Here is an 11524-nt window from a genome sequence, read left to right as displayed (position 1 = left end):
AAGGAAATGACCATGCAGTAAGGCTGGAAAGGTAGGTTGAGGCTTGGTTCCAAAAAGGAGGAGGTGGAAAGGGAATGCCTTCCAGCTTTGGGGGACAGCATAGAGAAAGACCTGGGGGCTGGAGACTGAATAACATAGAGCCTCCTTGGCTCTTGGCCCCTTGTCTTTTAGCCTAAAGAGGCCCAGCTTGGTGTGGGAGCCCAGGAGGCAGCGTTCCTCTTCCAGTGGGCTCCGAGAGGGACCTCTGAGAGGAAGGAGGGGTCAGGGGCCGGATGCCATTCCTTGGGTCAGCACTTAATTAGGCATCTCACCGCCTCGACCCACCCTGTTCATTGTACTGAGCCCTCTATTTCCAGCCTTCGAGTGTCTGCTCTGTGGTGACTGGAGAAGACTGGAAGGGGAAAAGCAGCCCCAAACCTGCCTGGAATAAAAAAGAGGCCACATCTCAGGCCTCCGTGGCACTCTCCAGGGGAAGGGCGGGAACCATTTTCCTTCCCACCAAATTACCAGCCTCCTTCTTAGGTTCTGTGAGAGAGACAGAGAGAGAGAGAGGGAGAGAGAGAGAGACAGACAGACAGACACACAGAGAGAGACACACAGACAGACACAGACAGAGGCAGAGACAGAGACAGATAGAGAGTGACAGAGACAGAAGAGACACACACAGAGGGAGAGAGAGACAGAGGAAGAGAGACAAAAAGACACATACAGAGAGAGACAGACACAGACAGAGGGAGAGACAGAGACAGATAGAGAGTGACAGAGACAGAGAGAGACACAGAGGGGGGAGAGAGAGAGACAGAGGAAGAGAGACAGAGACAGAAAGACAGAGAGAGAGGAAGAAAGACAGAGACAGACAGAGACAAAGGGAGAGACAGAGAGAGAGAGAGAGAGAGAGGGAGAGACAGTGACAGAGGAAGAAAGACAGAAAGAGACAGAGATAGAAAGAGAGAGAGACAAACACACAAAGAGACAGAGAGAGAGACAGAGAGCAAGAAAGACAGAGAGAAAGAGAGAGACAAACACACAAAGAGACAGAGAGGAAGAAAGACAGAGAGGCAGAGACAGGCAGAGACACAGAGACAGAGGGAGAGACAGAGACAGAGATAGAGAGTGACAGAGAGAGAGAGGGAGAGAGAGGGAGAGACAGAGTGACAGAAACAGAGGAAGAAAGAACGAGAGAGAGAGAGACAAACAGAGAGAGAGGCAGAGAGATGTAGATAGAGATAAAGGAGAGACAGAGAGACACACAAAGAGACAGACTTGGGAAGAGGGAGAAGGAAAAGGAAAGCCAGAGAGGAGGAGTCTCCAGGGTGGCCCTCGGGAGCCCTTTCTGAACTTGACCTGGGTAACTGGAGGCAAAGACCAGCAAGCCCATCTTTGGTTTTAGGCACCTGAGGACTTCTGGGCTGGCCATTGGTGCTGCTCTTTTCTGTGTAAGAGGGTGAAAGGGCTGGGGCTTGCTAGGAAGCTGTGGGGCGGCTCCTGTTTACGGGGGATGCTGGGGAACCATCTCGGAGGCTCCTTTCCCCTGTCCTCTCTTTCATTCCTTTCCCCCTTTTTTTGCCCCTGCCTTGGGGTCAGTAGTCATGGGGACCTCCTTGGCCATGTAAAGTCAGGGATCTCACCAGCTGATGAGGCTTAGTTGGGGGTAACAGAACTGGCCTGGTGGGATTCTCAGGCCAAAATGGGGGAATCCCTGTTCCCCCAGTCCCTTCACTCTCTTGAAATTCCTTCCTCAGGGCTAAAAATTCATTCATTTCGATCCCATTTGGGAGGGGGATTTAGTGTCAGAAGGGACCTCAGGGCTCGTCAGCCCAACCCTGTGACGCGACAGATGGGGAACTGAAGTCCAGGCGTTTGTGAAGTGATGAAGGAGAGGTCTGGGTTTCAGCATCAAAGGAACTGGGTTTGCCAAGTCAGTGTACCTCCTCCTGTCATAATTTCATCAGTCGTTAAGCGAGAGGCCCCTCTTGGTGAACTCTCAGGCCCCTCTCGGGCAGAACTCGGAGTCTGTGTCATAGACTGGGGTCTCTCCTGAGCTGGGCAATGATTGATGGGGATGCCTGGGAGGTCTGGGCTGGGCAAATCCGTTTTTGGATTTCACCCTTAGAGGTGAGCGGGTAGGACAGAAGGGAGTAAAGGAGGGATGGAGGGAAGGAGAGAGAAGGAGAAAGGGATAGATGGAGGGATGGATGGAGAGAAGGAAGGAAGAATAGGAGAGAGGGATGAATAGACAGAAGGGAGGGATGAAGGGGTGGAAGGAGGGAGGGATAGATGGAGGAATAGATGAAGAAAGGGATAGAAGAATGAAAGGAGGGATGCAAGCAGGGAAGGATGGATGGATGGATGGATGGATGGATGGATGACAGATTTTATGGGCTCAGCATTCTCCTCCTTCTCTTCTTCCCCTTTCCCTGCTGTCTCCTGGCTGCAGGTTCCTTAGAAAGAGAGCGCGGACGGTATGCAAAGTTGTGAAACCTCTGGTGACAGTGCGGATGACCCTCTCAGTCGTGGCTTGCGGAGAAGGAGACAACCTCGAGTGGTCGTGATCGGCGCTGGCCTGGCCGGTCTGGCCGCCGCCAAAGCCCTCCTGGAGCACGGCTTCACGGATGTCATAGTACTCGAGGCATCGGACCGCATCGGAGGCCGCGTGCAGAGCGTGAAACTCGGTGAGGAGTCCTGCCTGCTCTGTCCCTCCCTGTCCTCCTCTCTTCCCTGGACAGAAGTCTGTCTCTCTCTTTCTCTGTCTATCTCTGTTTCTCCCTCTCTCTGTCTCTGACTCTCTCTATCTCTGTCTGTCTGTCTGTCTCTGTCTCTTCCTTTTTCTCCCTCTGTCTCTGTCTCTCCGTCTCTGTCTCTCTCTCCCTCTCTCCTCTCTGTCTCTCTATCTCTCTCTGTCTCTGTCTGTCTGTCTGTCTCTGTCTGTCTCTCTCTCACACACTCCCTGGAATTCCACCATTAGATGCTCGTTCCTTTGGAATGACATCCTCCTGCTAACAAGCAATGAGAACATCCTGCCTGTGTTTCTGGAGCTCTTTATCCTGAAAGTAACCCGATGGGGCAGGGGCCAGGATTATTATCTCTTACGGTTGAAGGAGAAGGCCCAGGGCTTGGGTTTATTTGTACAAGGCATGATGGTATACTGGAGGAACTTGGACCTATGGGGGGACCCAGATTCTGCTCTCAGCAATTGGCCATATCTCTGACCTTGTGTGATAATCTAACAACTCATGGTAATGGTACTTAAAGCTCCTTTCAGGTAGGTGGTGTCAAGACTGTCTCCATTTTACAGATAAGGAAACTGAGGCCCAGAGAAGGAAGTGACTTGTGGGGAGTCACCCAACTGCTAATAGGACTGTGGCTGGAAGTCAGGATGCCCACAGTTCCTTTGCGTGCCATCAGCTCCCTGCCTCCCCCTCTGGGTCTCCCATCCTCTGTGACAGGAGTGTGGAGCTCCAGGATTTCTAGGGTCCCCTTGCAGCTCCGACTCACTGGGCCTGGCTCCAACCTTGAAGTTCTGAGCGTCTGGGATCTGTAAAGCGAAGGAACAATTCTAGCTGCCTTTTATAGCAAACTTTGCCTTTGTCCTTGCTATTTCCATAGATTTCATGCGAGTCTCACAAATGAAGTGGGGACACAAGTACTAGCTCCAGATGATTGTGGTGGAAGGTGACTTGCCCAGGGTCACACAGCTAGTAGGTACAGGCAGGAGTCAAGCCCAGACAATACATGCTTCCGATATCCTTGGCTCCTTCTCTTTGGCCTGGATGAAATGATCCTCCAGGGAGGGGCCCCTCGGATCAGAACTGAATTTGATGCTCTGTAGGGTCCCTTCCAGGTTTAACATGTGCAGAATTTGAGAACTGGAAGGGCCCTTACAAGCCATTTTTTCCATTTGGTGCTTCTGTGAGCCAGGAGCCCTGGGTTCTAATCCTCGCCACTAATCTAATCACAAACTCTGTGCTTGGACAAGTCACCTTAATTTTATTTCCTCCCTTTATTCACCTGTCAAAATGAGGAAATAGTAACAGTGGAGTGTCTTGAAGTTTACCAAATGCTTCTGGTGTATCTGGCGTATATAAAATCCCTCATTTGATTTTCACCACAGCTCTGGGAGTTGGTGCTCTTATTGGTACCCTCATTTTATAGATGAGGAAACTGAGGCAAACACATTGCGTGACAAGGCCGAGGCTCTATAGCTAGTAAGTGTCTGGGGCTGGATTTGAACTCGGGTCTTCCAGACTTGAGGCTCAGCCCTCTGTCTGGGTTGATCTAATGCCAACTGCCCTGACTACTTAGACTTGTCAGAACTAGGCAGGATCAAGGAGGTCTCCATCTGCATCCATTTGGAGAAGCTCCTCCCCGGAAAGCCTCTCTTCTTTGTTCTAGATGAGGAAACTGAGGCCCAGGGATGAGTGACCTGAAGAATCATAATTATTTGTTACAGGTCTAGGCAATGGGGGTTAAGTGACTTGCCCAGGGTCACACAGCTAGGAAGTGTCCAAGGCCAGATTTGAACCCAGGACCTCTGGTCTCTAGGCCTGGCTCTCAATCCACTGAACCATCCAGCTGCCCTATGTCATTTTTTTGATTCTGAGAAAGAGCCTGTGGGCTTCCTCCCAGCCTGGCTGCCCAAGGGTCCCGGCCAGAGAAGGAGAAGAGAGCCCCCTCTGGTCCAGCAAGCAAAAACAAAAACAAAACTCTGGTATCTCTACAGGAGAATGAATCCAAGAAGCATCCATTGGGCCCTGGGTGAGCTGGTGGTTCTGGGGTTTGAATGAAGTTTTTTTAAACCTTCACCTTCCATCTTAGAATCAATATGAAATAGTGGCTCCAAGGCAGAAGAGTGGTGAGGGTTAGGCAATGGGGGTCAAGTGACTTGCCCAGGGTCACCCAGCTGGGAAGTGTCTGAGGCCAGATTTGAACCCAGGACCTCCCATTTTTAGGTCTGATTCTCCATCCACTGAGCCCCCCAGCTGTCCCCACCTCCCTTATTTTTAGAGATGAGGAGGTGTTGTGGAGGCAGATAAGAACATGCTTGAAAAATAGAAAATCCCCAAAGTAATAATAATAATAATTGTTGTTATTACTACTACTACTACTTATTAGACCAATGGTCTCGGATGACAGCAGGTACAGGCCGCAGCGCAGGCCTGTTCTTGCCCCTCCCTGGACCCCCTCCGGGGAGTCGGGCCCTATTTTTAGCTCAGCCCCAATAATGAGTTGCCGCCTGGGGAGAAGGAGAGCGAAGCGCCGGCCTCCTCCTTCTTTCTCCCAGCCTTCCTCCCCTCCCCGTGGGGCTGGGTTCTTGCTACTGCCTGGTCCAGCCTGGGGAAGGTGATGATGCTGGAGGGGAGGGAGAGATGCTAAATTCCATCCAGCCAATCCTGTGGGAGATGCTACGCTGGGGGGCTCGGGGTGCGAGGACCCCACCTCCAGCCTCCTCTCACGTCTCTTGTGTTCTACAGGGCTGGCACGGGCGATCCCCAGGTAGAGGAGAGAAGGGAGCCTGGGTGGGAGCATGTGTGTGTGTGTGTGTGTGTGTGTGTGTGTGTCTGTGTCTGTGTCTGTGTCTGTGTGTCTGTCTGTATGTTTTTGTCCGTGTGTGTCTGTGTGTGTCTGTGTGTGTCTGTCTGTGTTTGTCCGTGTGTGTCGGTGGGTGTGTGAGATCCCGAGGCGTTTGCTCAGCACCTCTGTGAATAGGGCCCGTGCTGGGTTCTGGGGGTTCAAAGACGCTGCCATCCACCGAGGAGCCTTATTCAGCATCTCCTGGTAACAGGTACTGCCAGGGGCACACAGAGGCCCAGTGAAGCTGCCCTTGAGGCGGGGGAGCCGGCACGTGCCAATAAGTCCATGCAAGACATGTGCAAAGCCAGTGCAAGAACTGTTTTGGCGGCTGCTGGTGATCAGGGGAAGAAGGGGATGCCTCAGCCGAGTTTTGAGGGAAACAAATGATTTTTTAACCCCTTCCTTTCTTCTTAGAATCAATACTATATATGGGTTCCAAGGCAGAAAAGCCAGAAAGGCTAGGTAATGGGGGTGAAGTGACTTGTCCAGGGTCAACCAGCTCGGAAATGTCTGAGGCCAGATTTGAACCCAGGAATATCCCATCTTTATCCTTGGCTCTCTATCCACTGAGCCAGTGGCTGCCCTCCAAATAAATGATTTTTGAAAGGCAAAGGTGAGGTAGGAGTACATTTAGGACAGAAGGGATGGAGAGTGGAAAAGACACTTTCCTCCCAAAGACCCCAGAGGAGGTCGATTTTGAAGTGGTTTTGGATTTGGGTAGGATGCTGATCCTCACTTTCCTCATCTGTAAAATGGGGAAAATAATAGCGCCTGCCTCACAGGGTTATTGTGAAAATCATATATGTGGAGAGGCATCCCGGGGCTGGGATGAGCCAGAACGGGGAGATGGGAAAGCATTTGGGGAGGAATTTGGCAGTTTGCCAACATTGCAGGATGTGGGGGAGGAAATAGTGGCAATTGAGTCAGGAAGGGTAGATTGGATCCTCGTCTTATCCTCCTGATGATCCTGCAAAGGATGGGGATGCGTGCCCCCTGTGACAAACAATGCTCAGCATTTGAAGTCAAAGAGATCTGGGTTCAAATTCTGATTCAGTCATTTACTAGCTTTGGGATTGTTGTGACTCTGAGTTATTCTGTTCTCACTGAGCCTTCATTTCTTCATCTGCAAAATGGGAATAATAATAGCATCTGCCTCTCAGGGTTATTGTGAAAATCAAATGAGACAATATTGGTAAAGTGATTTATAAATCCCTAAGTGTTTTCTTCTTCCTTCTTCCTTCTTCCTTCTTCCTTCTTCCTCCTCCTCTTCCTCCTCTTCCTCCTCCTCCTCCTCCTCCTCCTACTCCTCCTCCTCCTCCTCAGCATGACTGTGGGCAGTTGCTTCTGCAGTCTGGTCTCAGTTTCTCATCTGTACAAGAAGGGGTTGGACTTGACGGCCTCTGAGGTCTCTTCTAGCTCTGGGGCGGCAGTCCTGAGGCCCCTCGATGATCCCTTCTCTTCCCTATAGCCAGTTTGTAAGCTCCCATCCCAGGCCACCACCTGGCCGTCTGCCTCTGGGGAAGCAGGATTGAAGGTCTTCCTCAGAGATGGGAAGGCCTGGCTTTCAGTCCTGGCTCGAACCCATCCTGGCTGCCCGGCCCTGGACGAGTCATTTACCCTCTCCTGGATGGCCTTGGAAGCTCCTTGGAACGCTAAGGCCGGGAGAGAAGTCCCAACCTGTCTTGGGAGAAGGAGTTCCCTCATGTGGAAATCCCAAGGACAGCCTCTGGGAAAGAGGCGCAGACAGGATTGTAGTGGAGAGGCTGAGCTGGGAACCGGGAAGGCCTGGGTCTGCCTCTGCCTCCCCAAGTCACTGGCCCAGCTTTACCCTCTGCCACCCTTGGAGGGCCCCCCAAAGGTGACTTATTCTTGTTCATAGGTTGGGAAACACTTTCAGGGAGGAAGGAAATTCCCGAAGCGGGAATACTGCTTGACCTCTGTCTGTCCAGGATGAAGCAAGAGGAAATGAATCACGGAGTGTCAGAGCAGGAAGGGACCTCTGAGCCTCTCTCGTCCAATATTTGTCTTTCTCCCCTTCCTTCCTTCCTCCCTCCCCGCCTCCATACTCTGGTCCTTGTTCTATAGATGAGGAGTCAAGGACTCCGGGGCTGGGGCTGGAGTTGGGACAGTGGCCTGCCCAGGGGCACCCAGTGAAGACGTGGCTCCTGTAGGCTGGGAGCTCGGCTTCAGCCTTTTTTATTGCTCTAAAGCAGTGATTCCCAGAGTGGGCGCCGCCGCCCCCTGGTGGGTGCTGCAGCGATCCAGGGGGCGGTGATGGCCACACGTGCATTTATCTTTCCTGTTAATTGCTATTAAAATTTTTAAAAATTACTTTCCAGGAGGCTAAGGAATATTTTTTCTGGAAAGGGGGCAGCAGGCCAAACAAGTCTGGGAACCCCTGAGCTAAAGTCTAAATGCACTTGGAGAGAGCGCTGAGGGACGAGTGTCGGCCCGAGTTAGGGAGGGTCTCCTTCCTCAGATTTTGAAGGATGCCCTTGGCTTTGGCTGAGGGTCTCGGGAGGCCCGAGGAGGAAGGGCTGAGATTCCACGGAGCTGCCTCTCCAGCTGGAAGAGGTGACCTGCCCAAAGCTACTGGGTGGGAAGAAGGGGCCCCGCGTGAGGTCGGTGGGGGAGATGAGGCCATGCCTGAGAGGCCGGGCAGGGGGGAGGCCCGGAGGATCACAGGAGGCAGGGGCTCAGGCACCTTCCTCTTGGCTGAACCAATGGAGTTGGTGCTTTCTGACTCATCCAAGCCTGCCTGCATGGGCGGATGAAGGGGAAGACGAGAGGGATTGGTGCCTCCATTATCGAATCCAGGGGAGGATGTGAATGGATGGGCAAGGAGGGGAGGACTAAGAACTATGGCAAGGGTTGGGGGGTGGAAAGAGGGCCATGTGTAATGGGCTGCGTGTCATGGGCTGGGCTTATTTTAACCAATTATTGGTCCTTAAAAAAATGTTCCTTCGGGGGCAGCTGGGTAGCTCAGTGGATTGAGAGCCAGGCCTAGAGACGGGAGGTCCTAGGTTCAAATCTGACCTCAGACACTTCCCAGCTGTGTGATCCTGGGCAAGTCACTTGACCCCCATTGCCTACCCTTACCACTCTTCCACCTATAAGTCAATACACAGAAGTTAAGGGTTTAAAATTAAAAAAAAAAAAAGTTCCTTCATTTCCCATTGGCTCGTTTCTTTCCCCCACTCCCTCTTCCCATCATAACGAGGACTTTTTTGGGCTCTGACCTGTGATTTCATGGGGTTGGGGAATTTCCAGATGAGGGAAGTCCCTCTACCAACATAGACCAGCACCTTCTCTGCAATCTACTGCTTAGGGAGCTGCCTAGACTGCAGGGAGGTGAATTCAGTCCAGTGTGTGATAATGGAGGATTTGAACCCAAGACTTTTTGACTTTGAGGCTTGCTTCTCTAACAACTCAATTTCATAAACATTTATTAAAGTATCTACTGTGTGCCAGGCACTGTTAAGCACCAAGGATTCAGAAAGAGGCAAAAGACGGCCTGCGCCCTTGGAGAGCTCACGGTCTAATGGTGGAGACAACAAGGAAAGCTGGTTGTCTATAGGATAGAGAGGAAAAAATGGAATTGAAAGAGGCTGGGGAAGGCTTCCTGTAGGAGGTGGCATTTTAGTTGACACTTAAAGGAAGACAGGGAGGTTGGAGTGGAGGAGGAAGAGCGTTCCAGGCATGGCAGACAGCCAGGGAGAGCGGCCAGAGCGGAGAGCTGAAGGGTCTTGTTTGTGGAATGGCCAAAGGGTCTGGTGTCTCTGGATTGGTACAGTATAAGATGGGGAAGGTAGAAGTAGAGAGAAAGAGAGGCCATCCAGCCCAGCCTTCTCTGGCCTACAGGGGAGACCTGATCTTCCCCTCTTGCACAGGGAAGAGATCAAGGCAGAATTTGGGCCCTGGGAGTCAAAGGACTCCCAAGCCAGTGGGTTCCATTGTTGGAGGCAAGGGCCGCCATCTTTGGCTTTGGTTCCTTCATGTCTAATATCCCTGGGCTGCCACCTACATCTTCCAGGAGTAAGACAGCTCCTATCTGAGGCGGAAAGGGAGGAGCAGTGTGGCCACAGGTGAGACACGTCTCCTTTCTGAGCCTCAGTTTCTTATCTGTGACTGGAGGAGACTCTAGTTCTAAAATCGTAAGCTCTGAGGAGCTCCTCCCCATGGCAGAGGTGACCATTCTGCCGTGTCTCCTTTAGAACACGCCACCTTTGAGCTGGGAGCTACCTGGATCCATGGTTCCCATGGAAACCCGGTCTACCATCTAGCAGAAGAGAATGGCTTGCTGGAAGAGACGACGGATGGCGAGCGCAGCGTGGGCCGGATCAGCCTCTACTCCAAGAATGGCGTGGCCTACTACCTCACCAATCGTGGCCAAAGAATCCCTAAGGATGTGGTTGAGGAATTCAGCGATTTATACAACGAGGTGAGCAGCCGATGGACAGGGGTGACGGCTGAGGAATTGTGGGTGGAGAGAGGGAGGGCAGAGAGCTCCCCAGCACGGGGGGTTGTTGGGGGGCTGGAATTTGGGGTCCCCTTCTTTTGGGGGTGACTTCAACTCGCTGCCCCTCTCTGGGCCTGGGCTTCCCTCCCTCTGATTATTTCCACTTCCCAAGTGAGTCCTGGGAATTAGCTGAAGAAAAATGGACTATTGATTCTTAAAAAGTTTCCAAAAGATGTGGTAAGTGCAAGGGATGGTTATGGAGACACAGAACCATTTTGATGTTTGTGTGTGTGAGAACAGTGATGGCTGATCTGTACAGTGCTTACAAGTATTATCCCTCTGGATCCTCACAGTGACCTTGGGGAGAGGTGCTCCTTTTAGACCCATTTCACAGATGAGGAAACTAAAAAAAAAAAATAACCCTTACCGTCTGTTTTAGTATCAATTCTAAGACAGAAGAATGGCAAGAGCTAGGCAATGGAAAAAGTCAAGGGACTTGCCCAGGGTCACATTGCCAGGAAATATCCGAGACCAGATTTAAAACCAGGACTTCCCAACTCCAGGTCTGGCTCTCTATCCATTGTGCTACCTAAGTGCCCCTGAATCCCTACTTTTTGTCAGGGATTTGGGGAGGAGATTCCTGGTCAAGGAGAGGTTGGGCTAGATGGCTCCATAAGTCCCCCCAAACCTTCAGATTTTGTGTTTGTTATTCTTTGACCTTCTGGGTAGCAAGGTAAACAGAGGCGGGCCTCGGCCCCCAAGGAGCTATAACTGGATTTAGGAGGATGAGTGATACCTTGGAGGGATCAGTCATTAAAGAACAGCCCTGCTCCAAAGAGAATCAGGATGTTTTCTCTAATATTCCACGTCCCCTCTGGGACTCAAGTGGAGGAGAAGGGACCAAGATCCAGTGACCCAGGGGAACTTCACCCCTCTGGGGCTGTTTCCTCTACTGTCTAATGAGGGGGTCAGGCTGGGCGATCCCTGAGGCACTGTCCAGTTCTGACCCTGTGACTCCTGAGAGTTTTGTGGGAAAAGGAATTCCTGTCTTGGGGGACTTCCAGCCTTGGGGCTTTCCATTTGGAAGCAGAGAGTGGGACAAGTTGGCTCTCATGTGAATCCATGCACGTTTCACTCTCCAAAGAGCCCTAACCTGTGGCCCACCAGGCCCCTCTGAGAGTGTTTGTTTGGTTCCATCTGAACCGTTCATGCCCTAGGAGGGCAGGTTCCCTGGCAGGTGGGTGGGCAGGGGTGGAATGGGCTCCTAAGGAGAATTTCCTGCCTCCCCTCAGTCACTGGGCAGTGCCATGGAGACACGACTGCTCTACTCCAGTGCTTTCCCTGAAAGGATCTCAGAGTGCAGGCTTCTCAGCCTTTAGAGCTCCCAGATCCAAGACTGACTTTCTTTCTTTCTTTCTTTCTTTCTTTCTTTCTTTCTTTCTTTCTTTCTTTCTTTCTTTCTTTCTTTCTTTCTTTCTTTCTTTCTTTCTTTCT

General features: G+C 51.6%; 1 protein-coding gene across 1 annotated transcript in view; it reads left to right on the top strand.

The window, feature by feature from the left end:
* Positions 1-1233: 1233 nt before the first annotated feature.
* SMOX (spermine oxidase) overlaps positions 1234-11524 on the top strand; it is a 17622-nt gene continuing 7331 nt past the window's right edge. Inside the window, exons 1-3 of the mRNA XM_044663023.1 lie at positions 1234-1436; positions 2438-2672; positions 9786-10012. Coding sequence (XP_044518958.1) covers positions 2465-2672; positions 9786-10012 — 435 coding nt within the window. The 5' untranslated portion in view covers positions 1234-1436; positions 2438-2464. The remainder of the gene's footprint in view (positions 1437-2437; positions 2673-9785; positions 10013-11524) is intronic.

The sequence above is a fragment of the Gracilinanus agilis genome, chromosome 2, assembly GCF_016433145.1.
Source record: "Gracilinanus agilis isolate LMUSP501 chromosome 2, AgileGrace, whole genome shotgun sequence".
Taxonomy (NCBI): domain Eukaryota; kingdom Metazoa; phylum Chordata; class Mammalia; order Didelphimorphia; family Didelphidae; genus Gracilinanus; species Gracilinanus agilis.
The sequence above is the reverse complement of the archived record's forward strand: the minus strand, read 5'-3'. Positions and strand labels throughout refer to the sequence as shown.